This window comes from Mangifera indica, chromosome 4 (genome assembly GCF_011075055.1).
Source record: "Mangifera indica cultivar Alphonso chromosome 4, CATAS_Mindica_2.1, whole genome shotgun sequence".
Lineage (NCBI taxonomy): Eukaryota > Viridiplantae > Streptophyta > Magnoliopsida > Sapindales > Anacardiaceae > Mangifera > Mangifera indica.
This window is the reverse complement of record NC_058140.1, coordinates 10,705,562-10,729,034: the sequence shown is the minus strand read 5'-3', so window position 1 is coordinate 10,729,034 and position 23,473 is coordinate 10,705,562. Positions and strand designations below refer to the sequence as shown.

At 31.1% G+C, this 23,473-nt stretch overlaps 1 protein-coding gene and 1 pseudogene across 1 annotated transcript; one reads left to right on the top strand and one right to left on the bottom strand.

The window, feature by feature from the left end:
* Positions 1-13,818: 13,818 nt before the first annotated feature.
* On the top strand, positions 13,819-14,325 carry LOC123212686 (putative defensin-like protein 298). The gene is made up of 2 exons (XM_044631819.1): positions 13,819-13,919; positions 14,033-14,325. Exons 1-2 carry the CDS (start codon positions 13,859-13,861, stop codon positions 14,230-14,232), a joined length of 261 nt encoding a protein of 86 aa, XP_044487754.1. The 5' UTR covers positions 13,819-13,858; the 3' UTR covers positions 14,233-14,325.
* Positions 14,326-15,019: 694 nt separating this feature from the next.
* Positions 15,020-15,775, bottom strand: LOC123214273 (annotated as a pseudogene).
* Positions 15,776-23,473: the final 7,698 nt, after the last annotated feature.

Sequence of the window (23,473 nt, the reverse complement as noted above, 5' to 3'; positions counted from 1 at the left end):
GTGTAGACGTTGATCCGAGGTCAGTGTAGACATAATCCTGGACAATGCGATGTGCTGTGCATGACATATAACCTTTACTCGAAAGTGCTTGGACTTATTGAGGATTCGTAACTCACCTTCAACATGTTTCTTTTTACGAGAAGTATCCTGCAAAAAATTTTGAAAATTCGTAAGATATTCATAAAAAACAAATATATAAACAGAGGTAGAAATAACAAATAAAAAAACATGGAAAGATAAAAAATAAAAAAAACAATGAAAATAAAAATGACAAAAATTTGAAAAACGAAACTAAAATTTGAGTTTGATACGTTGAAATACCCTAAAATATTAATAATTAAAAAATCATTCTAAAATCTGAAAAGTACGAGTTGATATATCTTAAAATGATGAAAATAAAAAAAACAGAATTGAAATTTGACTTCTATACGTTCAAATACCCTTGAATGTCAACAATAAAAAAATTATTTGAAAATCTAAAAAATAGGAGTCAATAGTCCTAAAATGTCGAAAATCAAAAAAATGGAATTGAATTTGAATTCTATATGTTGAAATACCTTGAAATGTCAACAATCAAAAAATCATTTGAAAATATGAAAATACGAGTCAATATATTCGAAAATGATGAAAATCAAAAGGATAGAATTGAAATTTAAATTTTATACGTTCGAATCCCTTAGAATGTCAATAATCAAAAAATTATTCGAAAATCTGAAAATACGAGTTGATCTATTCTAAAATGGTGAGAATAAAAAAAATGAAACTGAAATTCAAAATCTATATGTTGAAATACTCTCAAATGTCAACAATCAAAAAATCATTCGAAAATCTAAAAAGTATGAGTTGATTTGTCCTAAAATGGTGAAAATCTAAAATACGAAACTAAAATTTGAATTATATACTTTGAGATACTTTGGAATTTCAATAATAAAAAAATCGTTTGAAAATCTAAAAATACGAGTTATTATATTCTAAAATGACGAAATTCAAAAAAACAAAACTAAAATTTGAATTATGTACTTTGAAATACCCTAGAATGCCAACAATCATGAAATTGTTCGAAAATCTGAAAAATATGAATCGATATATCTTAAAACGACGAAAATCGAAAAAACAAAACTGAAATTGGAACTTTATACTTTAAAATATCATAAAATGTCAATAATCAAGAAATTAAACCCCTCAAGAAATTCAAACTGAAATGTATATATCCTATAACACAAAACCTCTCAAGAAATTCAACCAAAACAACCAGGAATCAAAACATTTTATGCATTGTTTAAAATTGGAACCCTAGAATTTCAAACCTCAAAATCTCTCTCAAATTTCAATAATCTTAACAATAAATTGGTTCAAACAATAGTAGAGAAGATGTACTAACTTTTTTTTGCTATTTTCGATTATTAGGAAACACAAAAATCGACAAAAATTGCTTCGTCCGTGGAACACCTATGGGAGATGCAAAATTCTTTTAATTTGTATAGGGAAACCGTGGGAAAATAAAGGGGAAAATATATAAAATTCTTGGTTTATATAGGGGCAGTTTGGTCATTTCACAAAAAGGAGTATTTTTGCTTAATCTTGATTATTTTGGGTAATTTTACTTAGACCCCTTAATTTATGACATTTAATATCATTTCTCTATAATATAATATATATTCATATCAGTTTGACTTAATTCTTGTTGAATCACTTAATTGGAAAGAAATAACTATAAAACTGACATCACTGTAGTTACATTTGCATTGAGGATCATAATATAAAAAAACAATAATATTATGTGTATATAATTTGAGTTACAATATATATATATATATATATATATATATATATATATATATATATATATATATATATATATGGTGATTAATTTGAAATTTTATCCTAAACTTAGGACACATCTCTAGTTTCCAAGAGAAAACATTGCAGTAAGATGAAGAACATCCCTTTTATCCGTCTGGTTATTTCGTTCTAGAATTGAAAAATCCACAAGCAGGATCCATTAGGAAGATGGTTCTAGCTAATTCTTTGATTAAACCAGTAAAAGAAACTAGGGGTGAACATATTTTCTATTCAAAACCGAAACTGTAAGATTCCTGACTGTTGGTTCCACTATAATGCTGCTCTGAATTGAAAGAAATAGTGTAGACAGTAACTTACCGGTTAACCTCTTTTGTAAATTGAACCAAATTTTTGGTTTCATCAAAGTTTCAAATTGAAACCAAACCGATTTATAACTAAGTCGAAATTATCAAATAATTGAATTGAATTTTTGGTTATCCAATTTTGAACCAAATTTTAATATTAATATTTCAAAATTTCAATTAAGTTTCTAATACTCAATAACTTTAATGAATTGCATTTTTTTATAATTTTTACTTTCACTAAACTTCTTAATTAAAATAATTTGAAAATAAAATTAAGTAAATTTTAGATGACACTATATTTAATATAAATACATACAAATATAATTCAATCAAGTATTAAATTAATTTACAAAATAAGTACAAACTATGACAACTAACCAATATGTAAGAATCGAACAACTACAGTAATTGATGTAGACTGGTGACATGTTCTTTCTGCACTTTGCAACAACATCTTCAACCTCTAGATGGTTAATGAGCTAGGAAAATAAGTTTTAAAAAAAATAGCATTCGAAAATTCTCTTGAACCTAAATACACATCCAATATCATTTCCTATACCAAGACATTGAGCATGCATTCAAAAAAATTTTCCTAATAGTAACGTCACTAACATGGGACATAACTAGCTCAATGGTCAATGCATTAGATTATTCAATAAATAAAACATAAAGTTTAATGGAGCTAGTAATAATAACCAACTGACAAATGTATCATCTAGCCATGTCTAAAGCAAATGACCAAATAAAGAAAACAATGACTATGTAACTAAAAGAACAACACACAATTTTTTTTTTTAAAAATAGAGAAATAAAAACTTAAGATTGAAGTATGAGATTGAGTTGAACAACTCACTAAGAAGATGACAAAATAGCATTGAGACTAAAGAAATGGTATCAATCATCCTCTAGATGAATAATGATAGTTCCCATTGACGAAGGCAAAAATTTTCAAAAAAATGGAAAATAAATAACACTAACTATGGTTAAAACTATTAAATATAATCAATACATAAAATATAAATAAATCATTTCAATTAAAATAAACCTTTTACCTGATTCATTGTCTACTATCTCTTGCAAGCTCACTTCAATTATGAATGGTTCATGTGTACCTTAGATCTAATCTTATGTACAAATAAGAGTCTCCACCATCTTAGGAGTAAGGGAGCTACAAAATAGATCTAATACATGACCTTCGATACTAAAAGTTGACTCAGATGCAATAGTTGACACAAGTATAACCAAGATATCTCGTGCTACCAAAGATAAAATTTGATATTTTGGTGAATTTATCTTCTACCAATTCAAGATATCGAACTTCTTATCTTTCTCATCATCAGTGTCTTTGACTATATATTTATCAACTTAGATTTAAGTTGCATAGCTTGTTGTCCAACCCTTTCCTTATTATACATAACCATAATGAAATCTTCAGGATCAAGATTTACATCACCAATATAAATATTGCTTATATTTTTAGATTCCTCAATTGATTGCATACTATCAGAAATATTAAGCAAATTGTATTCTTCAAATAAAGACTACAAAGTTTCTTGCACTTTTGTTTCAACTAATCAACATTAACAATATTATAGGAATGATTAATAACCCAATTCACATACTTTAACTTGAACCTAGGATCCAGTATCATTACCATGAACAATATTAGGTTAATACTATCAATATTTTCCTAATATTTATCATGTTTTCTCTTTATCTTTCTAGCCATTTTACATAATTTAGAATCATTGCTTTTATACCATGTCAAAATCTTCAACTAATGCCACATATGTAGAGTTGCATCATACAAAATTAAAAAAAAAAAGGCAACAAATAATAAGCATATGTTCAATTAGTAGATGTAGGCACACCCTTATATTTGTCCCCATTAAGCTCAGCTTTGTACTTACTATCTTGAAGCTCTAACAAGTCAAATGCTTTATGAAATTCTATAACTACATCCTACATCAAGTAAGTTGAGTTCCATCTTGTTTTAGCATCAAGAGCAAACAAATTTTACTTTCAATTTTTTCTTGCCCCACACAATCCTTAAACTTTTTCAATCTCATTGGAGAAGACCTCACATGCCTTACAATGGACAAATTCTAAAAATGGAGTCATCCATATCTTTTAACCCTTCTTTTACAGTTAGACTTAATATATGTGCATAACATCTCATATGAAGATAGTCACCATTCAATACACTATTGTTCCAATGTTCTAATCTTTACTCAAGATAATTTAGTCCTATATCATTAGAGCTTGCATTATCAATAGTTATGGTGGCTATCTTAGAAATTTTCTATTGAAGAAAACAACTCTCAACTGCTTTGCCAATAGTTAAACTTTTATGATTCAAAATAGGATAAAAATTTAGAATCTTTTTGTTTAGTTTCCAATTTGTAACAATAAAATGAGTAGTAAGACACATGTAATTGAGGTTCTGACAATATGCCCATGTATCAGTTGTGAGACAAACTCAATAAGGGAACATAACAAAGAAATTCTCCAATTTCTCTTTCTCAACAAAAAAATTTAAAAAAATCTTTCGCCACAGTAATACGTGAGAGAACTTGAAATCTAGGTTGTGCCATGCTCATCATTTCCCTTTCGCCTTATAAACCTAAAGGTGAATTATCATTTAGCTTCACAAAGCCTGATATACAGTGACTAGACCCACAATCACTGCATCGACAAAGTCAGAATTTCATTATGTTGTGCTTAGTTGTTCAGGCCCAAACTAGTTAGTCCATGATTTTTTCACATAAAGGAATGAGCTGAATTAAAACATCTGACAATTCAGGTTTTTTGGTATCACCGATATTGCTTCTGAAGAAAAAAGTGTCACCATGTTATGGTCAAAATAAAATCAAACTTCAGTTTTAGCTAGGAATTGACCTCAATCAACTCCAGTTTTGGTTCTTATAATCAGTTTCAATTTCAGTTCTTTAATTTTTTAATAAAATATAGGTACTTGTTTACCTTTCAAAGAAACCTTTGAGGGAAAAGGAAGTTTATAGCAAGGTTAACTAAAAAAGTGAAACTCCAAATTTATTGCACCGATGTTAAGGGTCACTTAAATATAAAAAATTAATGAAAAATTTTTCTTCCGAATGTAAATTCTCCTGAAAATACAAAATCTCTTAATCATGAAATGAGTACAATAAGTTTGGACACATGACATACCAATATTGTTTGAGGTGTCCATAAACTACATTATTTAGAATCCTAAAATGAATTGATTTTTGTTAGGAATACATATCTCCAAGACCCCATTAAATGCATGTAATAAAGCCAAAATATATAGGATGAAATCAATTACCTATGTTACCATCATTATCAAGAATTTTGTAGAAATTGAACAAGATAAAAAATGGGCAGCATTCCATTGTCATTAACCTGCTACAAGTTGTAATAACTCATCTGCTTTTGAGAAATTCATGAACCATCGGCCCAAGTGATAATCTTTAGTGGCTCCTTTCTTCTTTTTACTTGCATCTTGGATTAGTGCTACAGTAATTTAAGGCAACTATTTATATAAGCATAGTATAGAGCAATATCTGTTGACAATACAACTCTTGGACTTAACAGGTGGTAAAGTAAAACAAGTAGGTAATTTGGGCAAGACTATGGGTAGATGACTCTATACACGAGCTCTTGGAAGGGGAACACAATTTCATCATAGGATTCAACAATGACAGACTTTTTTGTAGACATGGGGCCAAATTCATCCTCTAGTTATAACTTTTGTGACACCTTTAAGTAAATTCCACATTGACAAAACATGTGAGAGATATTGAATCTGTCTGCATATCCTACATCGGTTAGAGATGGAAAGATTTGACTAGTTAAAGAATCTGTGAGCTCCTTAAACTGTTAAGACGTGTTTTAGGTTGTAAAACCCAAAAGTAAAACCATGATAGATTGTATGTCTAAAATAGATAATATCTTAATATTAGGTTGGATTATTGGACCAAAGATGTTACAATGAAATCAGAACCGCTTTGCATGTGTAAATCCTACATTGACAAAACACGGAAGAGGTACTGAATTTGTTTGTGTCAAAAGATTTGATTAGTTAAATAGTCTATGAGCTCTTTAAATTGTTAATATGCATTTTGTGTTATAAAGTCTAAAAGTAAAACCATGATAAATTATGTGTCCAAAGTAGATAAAATCTTGATAATGGACTAGACTATTGGAGTAAGGATGTTATAAATTCAGATGATGAAACCTATATGTAATTTGAACTTAAATAGAGTTAATCTTGTTGTTTAAATTTGTTATTAGTTTATATAGATTTTTAGGAGAAGAAATGAGGAAAAAAAATAAGATTTTCATTTCTAAAACATGAATATATACAGTTACAAATATAAGTAACTCTTACAATCATTTATGGAGAATTAAATTCTAAAACCATAACTACTACAACCACTAAACCACTATACTACAATCATTATTGCATAAATTAATTGTTCAATCCATAACTTCGACAATTATTGTAACGTATTAGTTACTTGATCATAAACTAAACTTAAACTTTACCATTAGTTACATTTTTTTAAAATTAAATGACCAAATAAACTTGTTTTTATGATAGCAAAGTGTCATAGCTTTAACACTCCTCAACATTTTTGCTAGAAACGCCAAGTGATTTTTGCAAAGTTTCAAACATTATCTTGGGAAAAACTCTGGATAGAATGTATGCTAATGGATTTTCAGAAAAATAATAGATCAACTTGACCACTTCTTCTTTTTCTGCATCTTTCATAAAATGATATTTGATCTTCATGTGCTTTGTTTTGCCATGAAAGACAAGATTCTTCGAAATAGCAATGGTTGATTGGTTGTCATACAAAATTTCAATAAGACTTTTCTATTTCTAGGATAGATCATTCATGATCTTCCTTAACTAAATGGCTTGGTTGACTATTCCATAGTCGCAACATATTAGCCCTCTATAGTTGATTAAGCAACATGTCTTGCTTTCTTGAATTTCAATTGAAAACACTTGAGCTAAGTGTGAATAAATATCCAAGTGGCTTCTCATATCCTTTTGTGAACCAGCCCAATCACATCAGTGTATCCAATTAACTTGGATCCTTAAGCCTTTTTGAACCAAATTCCCATATCTTTAATGCCTTTAACATATCTCAACACCTTTTTAACAACTTTATAATGCAATTCACCTGGACTTATAATAAATCTTAAGAAAATGCTTGCTACAAAATAAGATTAGACCTTATGGTAGTTAAACATAATAAACAACCAACCAAGCTTTTGAAAACTCTCTCATTTGCCTTTTCAGCACCATCATTCTTACATAATTTTTCATTTAACACCAATAGAGTACTAACTCTATCTTGAACTTTTCTAGGATTTAATGAGCATAATTTTCTGGCATATAAAAATTCTTTGATTAGTTTGTGAAGTTTCTTCGTCAAGAAAATATGACAAATTTGTCATTTTAAATTGTTTTTTCATTTATGCCTTAAACTCATTCACTAATTTGGCACTACTTTTAGTCACCAATAGATCATTAACATAGAGTGATACTATAAAAAAATCATTTCTCAATTTTCTTCATATAAAGAGTATGCTCACTTTTATTTATTTCAAACTTTAAGTCGTAGAAGCACTTATCAACTTTGTTGTACCATGCTCTTAGAGCATGTTTTAGGCCATAAAAGGCCTTCATGAGCAAATAGACTTTATTTTATTGGCTTTGGACAATAAACCTTTTGGTTATTTGGCATAAATTTCCTTATTCAAGTAGCCATTGAGAAAAACCGACTTAACATCTACTTGAAATACCTTCCAAGAATTTTAAGATACGAGCATCAAGAGAAGTTTGATTGTATCATACTTTGCTACAGGAGCAAATGTATCTAAAAAATCAACATCTGCTTGCTGAAGTAGTCTTTCACAACTAATCTGGCCTTTAGCTTGTTTATAAAACCATTTAGATTCATTTTACTTCTAAAAACCCATTTCAAGCAAATTATTTTTCTACTGTTAGGTTTGTTAACCAATTTCCAAGTCTAATTTTTGTTGATCATGTGTGACTCCTCCTACATTGCATTTATCCATCTATGTGAATTTGCATTTCTTCAAAAGTGGCAGGTTGAATCAAATAGGTGACATTGCATCTTTCATAAATTTTAGTCAATAGTTTTGTGCTTTTAACCGCTTCTTCTGAGTCACATTTAGGTTTAACATTTACCTCAGTTACATCTTGCCCATAGGGAAAATTCTTTTTAATTAAATCTTTTTTCTCAAGCTCTACAATTTTCTTGCTCCAATCCCAAGTCCTGACTTCACTAAACTTCACATTTTTAGCAAAAACAACTTTCTTTGTTTACAAATCAAATAGTCTATATGCTTTACTATTATTGCTATATCTCAAGAACACACCAACTACAACTTTTTGTTCCAACTTATCTCTTTTAGCCTAAGGTACATAAATGTAACACACATATCCAAAAATTTTGAGATGAGTTATTAATGGTTTGACTTCAAACCAAGCTTCAAATGGAGTTTTTTTTTTTTGCCAAAACTTTCGTTGGAAGCATATTGAGAAGATACACAAAGGTATTGACTGCCTTAACCTAAAAGTGCTTTAGAAAAGTCTTTTAAAACAACAAACACCTACCCATTCCTTTGACGGACTTGTTCTTTCATTCACTTCATTTTATTGTGGAATATAAGTGATAGTAAACTGATGATGAATTCCTACCTCTTTGAGATATTTCTTAAATTGCAATAAGGTATACTCACTTCTATTGTCTGACCTAAGCAACTTAATTTTTCTTCCACATTGATTTTCATCAAGAGAATTGAATTTTTGAAACTCTTCAAATACTTCAAATTTTTGTTTTAGAAAGAATACCAAACATATTCTGGTGCAGTCATAAATAAATAATAAAAAAAATTTGTTACCACTGAGTGATGGTGTCTTTATAGGTCATACAGATCTATGTGGATCAATTATAGTTTTTCAGATGCTCTCCATGCTTGGTTTATAGGAAAAGACAATTTTTGTTGCTTTCCAAACTGACACACACTACACAGCTTTATGATAATGAATAGTAGGTAGATCTTATATAAGACTTTTATCATGCATATATTTTAAGGCACCATAATTAAATTAGCCTAGTCTCTTATACCAAAGAGATATTCATCAATCAAATCAACTAAAGCATGCATTTCAATTTGCTTCAAATTGATTGGAAAACTTTTATTCTTCATTTTGATAGTAAATAATTTAGCATCAATTAGATCAGTAATTTTGCATATGTTGTTTTCAAAGTGTAAAACATAGTTCTCCTCAAGCATTTGAGGGACACTAAGATGACTATGACTAATTTTAGGCACATATAAGACATCTACAATTAGTTTAGCATCTTTTGGAATGTTGACAACAATTTTGCCTTTGCCTTCCATTCCGAAAACCTTTATTTCCATTTTCACTTTGGAGAAGAAACTTTTATCCATGTCAACAAAGATTTCTATATTAGATGTCATATGATTTGAGCATCCACTATCAATGAGCCAAACCTCATGTTTATTGCTTGTCGAATAGCAAGTTACAATAAACAAGTGTTCATTTTGTTGTTATTAACCATTGTCAACAATTGTGCTTATTTTGCTTGTTTATCACTTTGACTCATACACATTTTTCAACATGTCCAAATTGCTTGCAAGTTCTGCATTGGACACTAGGCCTATACCAACACCAATTTGGTGAATATCCCTTCTTGTACAATAAGTGCATAACTTGTGTCTTTTTTTTTTTTTTTTGCCTCTTGAAATTCTTTCTTTTCTTTATCCTTCTTTCCACCAATTTATTTTTTCCCTTCAGTGGTGGATGAAGGTTTACCTTTCTACTAAGCCAAGAGAGCTCCTTCTATAGTTTCTTTTTGCCTAATTGATCTACTATGATCTCTGCCTTAAACCTTTGAGTTTAGCTCACCAATACATTCTCCATAACTTTCTTGTCAATCAATTCTTCACCTAATAGTCTAATTTTATTTTCACTACTCTTAAGAGTTGATATGCATAATTTTTAATTGTCTCAGAATCTTTCAAAACTTACATTTGCCTTGTTTTGTCATTACCATGAAACTTCTCTTCGAGTTTGTCCTAGGTTTCTTTAGGTGTTTCTTTTGGTATAGTTCTATCAAAAATAATTTTAGTCACTGTTGCTTGCATGCTTGATAAGACCTTGAATTTTTTGGTTGACTCTTCTACATGACGCTTCATTTATGCTATTATGGGATCAGTTTTAAGTGGAGGAGGATCTCTATCTATCTCTATTACTTCCCATTGGTTAAGACCTCTCAAATATGTTTTCAATTTCACAATCCAAACAGGGTGATTTTCTTCAGAAAAAAATAGGAGTTAAAGCTACTATGAAACCACTTGAAGCCATGATTGATCTCTTAATTTTTTGGTTATTTTTTTTTAATAAAGGAAAACTTGCTAGTTTTTTTTCTCTTTCTTATAGTCCTTTTAATAACTTGAAAACTCTGATATCAGTTGTTAGCATATACAGATTTTTAAGAGAAGAAGTAAGGCAAAAGATTAAGATTTTCATTTCTAAAACATGAATATTTAGAGTTACAAATATAAGTAACTCTTACAACCATTTATGGAGAATGAACTTCTAAAACCATAACCGTTACAATCACTACATCTGTTATATTACAACCATTATTATATAAATTAACTGTTCAAACCAGAACTCTTACAACTATTACAACATATTAGTTACTTGATCATAAACTAATATTAAACTTCACCATCAATTATATTTTCGTTAAAGTTAAATGACCAAAATAAATTTGCTATTGTGACAGCAAAGTGTCACAACTTTAACAAAATTGAATGAATTCTTATCCCTTCAAACTAAGGTAAAAAATATGATTAGATAAATATAGATGAAAAAAGATATTAAGAGATATTAAATTAAAGGAATTCTTATTCTTTAATTTTCAAACTTAAGAGGGAAACTCACATGCTTTGATTTTTATTAATTCTAAGAGTTTTCTATCTCAAAAAAAAAAAAAACAAAAAAACAAAAAAAACACCTCAAATTTTCTATTCTTTCTACAATTGAAGTATGAAAGTTGGAGGGTTGTATTAATTCAATGATAGGCTTGGAATTTGAGTAAGTTTAAGAAAATTTCCTTTTAAAGTGGTGCTCTGGCAATACTGTTGTACAAGTGAAAGAAGTTTTTTAGGACATAATGCACTTTATATATATATATACACACACACACACACACACACACATATGAAGGATCACATAGTCTTGTCTTCCAAATTATCATCATGAATTTGGTAATGGACGACCTACCAGGAACCATTGAAAATTGAATAGATTTGGCATGGATTTGTACTTTAATGCTACCTAGGTACCAAAGGATTTCTAGTTCAAAGGAGAAAACGAAAGTTGTTAGAGGCAATAGATTCTTGCATAAGCCCACAAATAACATTAAAACTAGAGGCTGGAAGAGGACTGCATATAATTACATGGCATTCCGAACAAAATCATCAGCCTATGATACCAACCATGCCCTTTGGGAAGCGCACATGAAGTGTGGCCTATGACTAGTCCCCACCATAATTAATCCACACACCATTTTCTGCAAACCAAATTACTATTGTAATAGGATATATAATAGCTGAAATTGTTTCACATAGATGACAAAACAATCAACGCTGGCCAAGTGAAATTTGGGAGGCAGGAACTGAAACAACTGGTCATTCTACTTATCACTCACCGAGGGAGTAATGATGCTAGCCTCATAAAGGCCTAGTAGATGTTCCAAGCCATTCAAGATTTCTAAGTTTTGTAAAAATATGAAAGCTCATTCAAAATAGACATATAATATTCGGAAGTAATAAGTTCTGTTAAAGAATTGATATAAAAAATATTGTAAGAAAAAGGAAGGTCAAAGCCGCAAAATTTTTTGTGGCTATCATTTGGTTGATCATTCTCTATAAATGGAAAAAAAAACAATGAATTTAAGTTGTAATAATTAAAAAAATACTTTTGATTGTTCAATTGAAATATAGTCGGAAATTTTCAATACGATCTATTAACCCAATACGACATGACATAAAAAATATCAAGTTATGATTGAGTTTTTTTTGACATAACGGTTAATTCAAGTCAATCCTACACAACTTGAAACAAAATAAGGTCATGGTAGGGATAACACAAAAGTAACCTAAATAACTCAAATTTTTAGAGAATTGTTTACCGTAGTAGAATTCGCTAGGGGTAGACTGAAAAAATGTTGAAGGATATGATTAACAACAATTAAAATCTTTATATATTGTATATAGTTATATCTTTATACGGTTATAATTACTTCTACTATTCTTAATTTTTATTTAAAATTTTATTTTGTTTTCTAGTATTAATAATGAAATTTGGTTATTAAAATTATTGATCTTTTTTCAAAATTTTGGTATGTAAATTTTTAGATTATTTGTAAATATGAAAAAATGTTTTAGTCTGAATAGACACGACAATGGATCATGTTGGACAAAATCCAAAACAGCCTGTTGTGTCCACTGGTTGTGTCATAAGTACACCTACCAAATGGTCGCCCTTATAAGGGGTTAGCCCTCAAACTTAGGAAGGCCTATGGCACGACTGAAGCCCCTTGAGCCATGCCTTTGTGGACACTTAGTGGGTCACCCACCAATTTTATCTATTTTTAATATTTAAACTATTTTTTAAATTTATAAGTTTTATTATTTTTTGTAGAGCTGTGTCAGGCCAGCTTACAAGCCTTATCCCAAGCCCCCTCACATGATCTGCAAGTAATGCACAAATAAAGGGGCCAAGGTTGTGCTATAGGTCGACCCTACACCTTGACATGTTTAGTTGTGTGTATTGTTAATTGCATATTGGTTTAATTAGGTGAAAAAAATCAAAACACTAAAAATAATTAAGAGAGTAAAAATAATAGACAATGAAAAGTTATCTCAGATTATGTCAAGTCAACCTAAATATAATTTAAATTGAGTTAAGATCGGAAAATTTTTATACTATTCAACTTCGGGTTTATAACGCAAAATCTAAATTGACACAATACAAATATAATCCAATAACACTAATTGCCAAGTCTACTTTTGAATAAAAGAGAAAGGAGATTCGCCTTTCTCTTTTACATATTTCCAGCCTAACCCAATGGTATGGAATTACACAGTTTTGTGTGTTTTAAAGTATTTTCAGTAACTTAGATTTAATTTGACAATGATTGTCAACTTTTCAATTAAATCATGTTTTATGGAAGCTGATGTATTTAAATTTTCATTACAAGTAGTTTCATTCTTGTTCATTTTTCTTTTCAGATATGCCAAACATGACCATTCAATTTTGAAAATTCTCTATTAATCTAACCTCTGACAAAATAATACTCTTACCTGTCTAAATTTAGCATTTTGACCAACAAAGTTGAGTTTGTTGGTTATTTTTAATTATTATGAGAAGATTCTTAAAAGAGTAATTTAATTAAAAAATACTTCAATTAATAAATATCCTTCCTTATGAATCTCATGCAATTACATTGTTGCTGAATTTAGCTAATTTTCCTTTTCATACATAATAGCTACTGCATATTCAGTATATAACTTGACTATACATACTGTAAAAAGAAAAATCATTCTACTTTCAACATACTCACCAAGAGAAAATGGCCAAAGCTTCTTCTAAAACCGGACCCTTCACCTTGTTCATCATCTTCATTGTTTTTGGTCAGTCCTTCTTACATAATAATTATGAATGGCTAGTTCTAGTATTAATTTGATTTTGATAATTTAATTACAGGAATGGTAGCTAATGATATACCACTACTGATTAATTACAGGTTTACTAGTTAATATGAGGCTGCCAAGGGTAGAAGCACAATTGCGGTGTAAAACCGTTGCAGATTGTAAGCCTGTTGTATGTATTCAACAACCTGTTCAATGTGTGAATGGCTTTTGTGAGTGCATTGGTGTTTCTGCAGTTGATAAGTTTTCAACTTCAGCACATTGTAAAACCACAGCCGACTGCAAGAAAGATTAATGTTCTAGCTCTTAAATGCATCAAAAGCAATATATGTGCTGATGCCAAATGCTAGAATTTTTTTTGATCATGAATAAATTTTTATTTTTCTTACATAACATATTTAATCTGAGTTTTATTGAAATTATTTTATTAAAAATAAAATTATCGTTCGAATAAAGCACTATATGTGCTGATGCCAATATATGTGCATAACTCATGAGAATATCACATGGTTCTGTCTTGCAACTAATTATCGCAGCTTTAAATTATGGAGTCTCTTTGTTGACTCACAGTATGGCCTACCTGTTTAGCAATATGGCAATGGAATGCCATCTAAAGATTGTATAAGAGTAACTGGATCATCAGCATATAAGTTCCTTTTGACCCACAGTACCCCAGCTGTCGATGGTGGAACCAGTTCCAAGGGCACTGTTAACAACTGGTTGGTCTTCTATCAAAAACAGTAGCATCAGCATATACACAATAGGCCCAATCACTTACTCGCTTTCAGTAATATCATCAACTCAGAGAACTGCATTTCAGAGAAACCACAAATTGAGGGTGGTTGAGTTCCAACTCTGCGGCTTTGGAGTGTGCATGCTAAATCTTTTCAAGTCAAACATATTTTGCATCCAAATTGATCAGTACAGAAATTAGGACTTATGATATATTGGATTACATTTATTCTTTATACTGAACTGCAGCTCATTCATGCTTAGCGGAACATACCAGCTTGCAAATTTTTGTATCATAAAAGTGTCATGCCATTTCAGTGAAATGGAAGAAGCACAACATTTTGGAATCCAAAGAGAAACAATATGTAATATTGTTTGAAAATAATTACATTGCATTCATCATATACAAATTTGAGAAAAACTTGATTAATTTCAATAAGTAGTCTCTCGCATGGGTAGCAATTCCCATCGGATCTCAAATATTGCCAAAAAATAAAATGTACAAGAATTCACAAAATTGTTATGTAACTCCTTTTATAGCAGCATCATGATCAATTTAAGCGAGAAGTGGGGTTTATGAAGATGTCTTCTGTGTAAGGAATTGTTAGAGCACCCATTGGATAACTGAATCCGAATTCTTCCTCAGCCTTACCAAGCAACTCTAGAAATGAAGGCTGATTCGAGAATGAGACCGGAATTATGAATTGCTTCATTTTGTTCTCCCAACATAGACTGCAAGGTACCCTTTTGGCACATCTGAAGACACTGAAGCTGCTTGATTTACAAGCAGTTTTGATTGTCGCAGAATGTGCTTAGCTTGTACAATACCAGGAAAATGAATTGCCACTTCTATTTTTCACGTTATTGCCTTGGAAAAGATGGTGAAGATCACAGATTGTTTGGATAGAACAAAGAAAAGATGGCTAATTGGTTTGAACTTGTGGGATATGCCATATTTATATAGATGAAAGGATTTATGGAAGAATCTCTGAAATGTGAATTGAGTGGTGTGTGGCACATTGGTGGGGTTTACCAACAGACATTAGCACCTGAACAATCACATGGTTGTCTTTCAATTCGTTATCAATGAGTAGATCAGACTGCATGTTTGTTCAAACACATTTGCCCAACCATTAAGTATATGTATATAAGAAATGTTTAATCTTTTGTTGACAATAAATTGACAACTTAGAATGCATAATTAAGAGAGTTTATTATATTCTTTTAATAATGTAAATAGAACCTGCCATGTTTAGGCATTCATTCACCTGGGATATGAAGCAACTTGATTTGAAAAATTTTCAACAGATTGAAAAACTTGCTGATCACTAGAATAATATATCAGGATCAGTAAAGCTCTAGCAAATTTTCACAATGAATAAACATTCATTATCTGATAAAAAAGAATGCATATTTAAGCAACAGTATTCACTTTGTACCGTTAAATTTGGAGGTCAGAAGAGATTTGTAGTCAGTAGCATATCTAGTTGAAGGACAGGCCCTTGTGAAATGCACGTGAATTAAATCCTACAGCTAATACCATTCATTACCCACAACATCTAAAACTACCAAACTTTTGTGGGTAATTTAATCTTGAACAGAAGATACAACTAATATCATTTGAAGGATTGGTGCTAAATTCACTCCGTGTTACTACAATTTCATTGAGCAGAGTAGAAGAGATCAATTATCCTTGCCTTTAATTGCCTTTCCAAACTGAACTGCTGAGACCCTTGTATAGACAACTCCCTAGTATGTTGGTGTTTTGCAATCAAACTGCTTGCGTTTAGAACAGAATTCAGAAAGAAAACATAGAAAGAAGGAGTTTTTGGAAGAAGGTTTTTGAGGTTTCTCTACTTTAACAAAAATATATATTACATGAACAACTTTAATCCATTCTTTTTGCATAAAAAGTGGATCTATGACAGAAACATTAAAACAATCCCATAATAGACATTATTAGCTTACAGTAAGGCCATACATTGCAACCTAATTCTTACCTAACAACTAACCAAAGCATGGCTTACATTATCACAACATTACATAAACAAAACATAATAAAATTTAGCAAGATTTGTCACCAGTATTTTAGTTAAAGTTGACAATATAGCCAAACTTCTTTGACTTCCAAAAACAGTTGCCACCTCAGCTTGGTTCCACCTTACGTACAACTTTACTCCTCCTTGACAATCTTGCAAATTACCTCAAACATTTTCCTTAGCTTCACAAACCTTTTCAGATTCAACCGTTTAGTAAATATGTCTGCGAATTGGTGCTTTGAAGGATAGTGAACTAGTAGCACCTCACCTTCTTTTTCAGCTTGCCTTAAGGAATAAAATTTAATTTTTATGTGCTTTGTCTTGCCATGAAAGATAGGATTCTTGTCAATTACAACCGCTAACTTGTTATCACAATATATGGTGGTGGCTTTAGTATGAATTTGAAGCAAATCACCAAGAATTTTCCTTAGTCAAATGGCTTGGTTTAGTGTAGAGGCTGTTGCAACATATTCAGCCTCTGCAGTGGACTGAGCAACCACTTCCTATTTCTTGGAGTTCCAGTAGATTGCACCTGATCTTAGTGTAAACACATAGCCTGTAGTATTATTAAGGTCATCTACTGAACCCCCTAATCACTGTCAACATACCCAATCAAGTTAGCTTCCTTTTTCTTCCTATACATTAATTCAAACTCTACACTTTGCTTGACATATCTAAGCACCCTCTTTGCTGCTTAAAATGAACTTCACTAGGATTTTATATGAACCTAGAAAGGAGACTTGCTACATACATTGCATCTGGTCTTGTTGTTGTTAAGTAAAGTAGACAACCTATTAGACTTTTATACATTGAAACATCAATTGATTCAGTTCCATCTTCTTTACACAACTTCTTATTTTGCACTAATGGATTATCTAGACCTTTTGAATTCTGCATGCCAAACTTGTTAAGTATTTTTTTTGCATACTTCTCTTGGCATATGAAAGTTCCTTGATGAGATTGGAACATTTCAATGCCAAGAAAGTACCTCTGTCATCTCAAATTGCACTTGCATTTCAGTTTTAAACCAAGTAACCAAATCTATATTGTTACCAATAACCAACAAATAATCAACATATAAAGACACAATAAGGATTCCTGCAATGGCATTCTTCACATAAAGGGTTGTTTCACTTAGACTTTTATTGAACCCAAGTCTAAGCAAATATGAGTTAATTTTGCTATACCAAACCCTTGCAGCCTATTTTAGGCCATAAAGAGCTTTCTTTAGTGAGCACACTTTACCCTTATCTCTTTTCTTTGTGAAAACAAGAGACTGCTTAATTAGGACTTCCTCAAGAAAGTCACCATTCAAAAAGCAGACTTCACATCTAGTTGGTATAACATCCAACCCTTTTGAGCAGCAAGTGCAACCAACATCCTAATTATGTCAAATTTGGCAACTGGAGCAAAGGTCTATGTATAATCTATAACTTGTTGTTGTGCATAACTTTTCACAACCAATCTTGCCTTTAGTTTATTAACTGCACCATCTGGATTCAACTTGGCTTTAAAGATTCATTTAGCCCCAATTACACTTTTTCCAGCTAGACTTTTAATCAACTCCCAAGTTTGGTTTTTTTGAATCATGTTGAACTCCTCTTGAATAGCTGCTTTCCAACTTGCTGATTGTGCAACCTCTTCATAACTTAATGACTCTATTTCTGCTTCAACACACCTGCTATATACATTAACCAAACTTCTCACTTTTTTAGCAAAATTTTCATTTTCATTAGAATCACTAACTTCAGGTTGTGTAACTGAAGTTTTTTCATCTTTGGCTTCAATTCTAATTTCTCTCTGAATTGCCTGCTCTTCCTAATTATAACATGCATTCTCATCAACTTTGACATCTTTGTGAACTGAATTTTCTAATTTCAAGATTGAATATTTTATAGGCTTTTGAATTGCAATTGTAGTATATAAAAATTCCTATCTCAGCTCTTTCTCCCAACTTATCTTTTCCAATTTTTGTTACATAAGTCCAATATACACTGCCAAAGACCTTCAGGTAATCAAGGGTAGACTTTGTACTATGCCAAGCCTTATAAGGAGTGGAACCATTCAATGCTTTGGTGGGTAATCTATTAAGCAAGTAAACTGCAGTGTTTATTGCCTCTGCCTAAAATCTTCCAAGCATTGTCTTCTCAAATAACAAGCATTTAGACATCTTCATAATGCTTCTATTTTTCCTTTTGGTTACCCTATTTTGTTGAGTTGAATATGGAATTGTGAATTGATTATGAATGCCAACCTCCTTGCATACTTCCCTAAAGCTACTATATGTATATTCTCCCTAGTTGTCACTTTTATACTTTTAATTTTACTGCTACATTTATTTTGCACCAGTTTCTTGAATATGATGAACATGACAGTTATATCAGGTTTCAATTCTAAAAAGTACACCTAGCAAAACCTTATAAGGTCATTAATAAACAGTGGGAAGTATCTATTGTTATTCAATGAATAAGTCTGCATAGGTCCACACACATTTGTATGAACAAGTTGGAGCATTTCTTTTGCTCTATGAGCTATTTCATGAGGGAATGATAGTTTAGTATTCTTTCTTCACTCATAAGTTTTGCATACATCTTGAGTCACTATCAACTTAGGTACTCCTATCACTTGATTCTTTTTAGACAACATATTAATTCCATTTGAGTGAAAATGACCTTACCTCTTGTGCCATAAGTCTATATCAAATGTCAAACTAGTGAAAACTTGAGCACTTGTTTTTCCTTAATCACAAGTAAAACTTCTGTGCACCATTTTGATTACCATAACTTCTATTTGTTTGTCATCTTTTACCATGCACTTTTTACCTTTGAATTCTAAAGTATAACCTTCCCATATCATCTAACCAATGCTGAGTAAATTCAAGGCTATATCAAGAACATAAAGGACATTGGAAATGAATCTTGTACCTTTTGGTGTATGTACCGCAACCATGCCTATTCCTTTGACTGGTACTAGTTATCCATTGCCAATCTTCACCATAGCAATATCACTCTCTTTCATGGTAACAAATAATCTCTTGTTTGCTAACATGTGATTCGAGCACCCATTGTCAAGTAACCACACTTGATCGTTAACAAGTAAAACATGACAGTTTGTAATAAAGAGTTATTCTTCCTATTGTTGTTCCAATACCTAAGCTTGTAGTTGATTTTGGCTGCTTTTATTCTTACACACGTTTTCTATGTGTCTAAATTCTTTGCATGATCTGTATTATATGTTAGCCTAAACCAGTAATATTTGTCTGCACGACTAGATTTCTTATAATGACTGCATTGAGGAAATTTTCCTTTTCTAGATTTCTGCTTGTTGTCATCACCTTCTTTTCTTTCCTTCTTGTAGTATTGCTGTTTCTTTGAGTTTCAAGTAGCATAGCTTTTCCCTCTTTGATCGGCCATAAATGCTCCTCCACTACCATTTCTAGATCTATCTCTGTATGTTTTCCTCTACTCCACAACTTGCAAGGAATTGGAGAACTCTTGAACTGTCAGGAGATTTTTGCCTCAAACTTTTCTGGCAACTTACCAGACCCTGTTCAATCATTCTGGCTTCAGTAATTTCTTCTCCAAGTAATGTTAGTTGATTTGCAATCTTCATAAATTTATCTATGTAATTTTTAACTAGTTCTATTTCTTTCATTCTCAAGAGAGCAAATTCTCTCTTGAGATTGAACACTTGCAACTGTCTGGATTTCTCACTGACATGAAACTCAACTCCCTATTTAGCAGTTTCACAAGCCATAATTTTGCTAAAAATGACCTTAATTACTGCTGAATGGATAAAATATAGTGTCTTATACCTCTTAGCCATCTCTTTCATGTGATACTTGATTTGATTAATTGTAGGGTTATCAGGTAAAGTTGTTGGATCCTTCCCTATATAAACAACCTCCCACAAATCAAAGGTTTTTCAAATATGCTCTCATCTTCTCTGACCATGAAACATAGTTCTCATCATTAAAGACTAGTGTCTGTCCTTCATTAAAATTGCTCGAGGCCATCTCCTCTAACAGAGTTTTTCCTTCTTTTTCTCATTTCTCTACTCTGATTCTCCTTCTCTTTGATTCACAGCCTTGCAAGGATGAAAGCTTTGATACCAATGTTGGTATTTTGTAATCAAACTACTTATGTTTAGCGCATAATTTAGAAAGAAAGAGTTTTTGGAAGAAGTTTTTCGAGGTTTCTCTACTTCTTTCATTCAAAAAAAATATATATTGCATAAACAACTTTAATCCATTCTTTTTGCATAAAAAGTGGACCTATGGCAAAAACTTTAAAACTGCTCTATAATAGACACTGTTACATTACATTAAGGCCATACATTGCAACCTAATTCTTACCTAACAACTAACCAAAACATGGCTTACATTATCACAACATTATTTAAACAAAACATACTAAAATTTAGCAAGATTTGTCAATAGCATTTTAGTTGAAGCTGACCATCCAGTTAAAACCCTTTGCTACTAATTTAGCTTTATAGAGTTCTACTAAGCCATCTGTATAAGTTTTAATTTTGTAAACCTATTTAAATCCCACAATAGATTTATTAGACGACATGTCAACTAAGTCTTAAGTGTAAGTCACAGAAATGAGGAAGAACTTGGTGGAGACTCAGAATCTGCAGATGAGTTAGATACTTTAGGGTCAGTTGTAATGTGATTTGTTTGTCTTACATTGAAAATATTAAAAGAGGGTGGAATAATGGCATTGCTATCATTAGACATAGATATGTTGGGAATAACCTAACAGAAGAATTTGTGAAAAAAACTGAGTTGTTTTCAAATAAATGAAAGTAAACAAAACTAGAAAACATTTTATGTTCCCAAAACTTAACATGTTGAAAGACATGAAAATGTTTAGAAATAGGATCCCAACAATGATAACCCTTATGCTTAATACCATAGCTTAGAAAAGACCCATATAACCTAGAGTGGGGTTTGAGTTTTGACCGCTCGTGTGGTTGTAGAAAGACAAAACAAGGTGATCCAAAAACTCTAAGAATATTATAGTTAGGTGTTTTACCATACAACTGTTCATAAAGACTTTGGTTATTGGTCACTTTAGTAGGAATGTGGTTGATTTTATAGACAACGGTAAAGGTTGCTTCACCCCAAAACACTTCAGGACAAGATGCAAAAATCAAAAGAGTATGAATAACATTGAGAATGTGTCTATGTTCATGTTTTGCAAGACCGTTTTGTTGGGAAATACTAAGACAAGACCACCAAATAATAATGCCATGTTAAGAGAGAAGAGTGAAAAGTTTAGTATCTTTATACTCCATAGCATTATCTATTTGAAAAAGATTTAATGACATATGAAATTTGAGTTTTGACACGAGGAGTAAAGGTGGCATAAATTTTAGGCAATTGAGAGCGATTTTTCATAAATTATATCCAAGTGAAGTGAGAAAAATCATCAACAAAAATCACAAAGTAAACTACACCACCCATAGTAGCTATGAGAAAGTATCCCCAATTATTAGTATGCACAAGATCAAATATGTAGAAGAGATAGAATTGCTATTATTAGAGGGTAAAACATGATGTTTGCCAAGTTCACATGAAACACAATCAAAAGAATCAATTTTAACATTCCCTAAAATACCATTGGAGTATAAATATTGTAAACAAGAAAAGGAAACATGACCAAAACGAGAATGCCAAGTAGAAGAAGACATAACAACATCACATTTTGTTGTGTTGGGGATAGTTTGAGAAAGTAGTTAAAGAGATGTTAGTTTAAACAAACAATTAACTTTATGCTTGGTCCCAAAGATCTATCCTATTTGCAAATCCTACACAAAATAACCATGACAAGAAAAGTTTACATCAAGAACCAGATCACATAATTGACCAACATAAATAAGGTTTAATGAGAGTTTAGGGACAAGAAAAACATTAGATAATGATAAACTGGAGGTAGAGATATTATCAATATGACTAATAGATTAACGAGTTATCAATAGTATGAATAACAGGAGAAGACACAATATTTTAGATGTAAAAAGACAAGGATTAGCAATCATATGGTTACAACATGTAGAGTCAAAGTACCAGAAGGAAGATGTACCTAGGGTGATAAGGAGGACAAAAGAAATGGGCGTACCCTTAATTAGAGTATCGAGATCTACCTAACTAAGAAGGTCATATATGGTTGAAAAATAATTAGAAGATGAACCCTCAATGGTAGTAGTAGATGTGGTGTGAGCAAAACCCTTATTAGACTTAGACTTGGCTTGATTAGAGTGTCTAATGCTTTACTTGAATTTCAACTTAAAACATTTAAAGATGGTATGTTTAGAACAAATCACTTTATGTCATGAGGAAGAAGCATGAGTAGCCAGAACAGTATGATTAGAGGGAATAAATTTATGAGACCTTAAAATGGCAAGTTGAGTTTTTTTAGCACATAGCTCTGTAATTACTGTATCAAGATCAAGAAATTTATCCCTATCCAACAGAAAAGATCGAACATATTCAAACTTATCATTTAATGCTATTGTAACTTGATAAACTCAAAATTCATCTTGTTCTTATGCATAAAGTGTAACATCACAAGGATCTTACCAATTTGGTTCAAACAATGATAATTGATAGCATAAAACAGTCATCTTAAAGAGAAATTAATTAATAGATTGACTAGGTTTTTGATGCATGCAATTGAGATTCCTATAAAGCTGAAACCAATGAATGGTAATGGTAATAGAGTCTCGTTTAGCAAGTAAATCCCAAACTTCTTTGGCAGT

Coding starts and splice junctions, on each gene's coding strand:
- LOC123212686 (XM_044631819.1), top strand. CDS start 13,859: ATGGCCAAAGCTTCTTCTAAAACCGGACCCTTCACCTTGTTCATCATC. Junction 13,920..14,032: donor CATCATCTTCATTGTTTTTG/GTCAGTCCTTCT, acceptor GATTAATTACAG/GTTTACTAGTTAATATGAGG.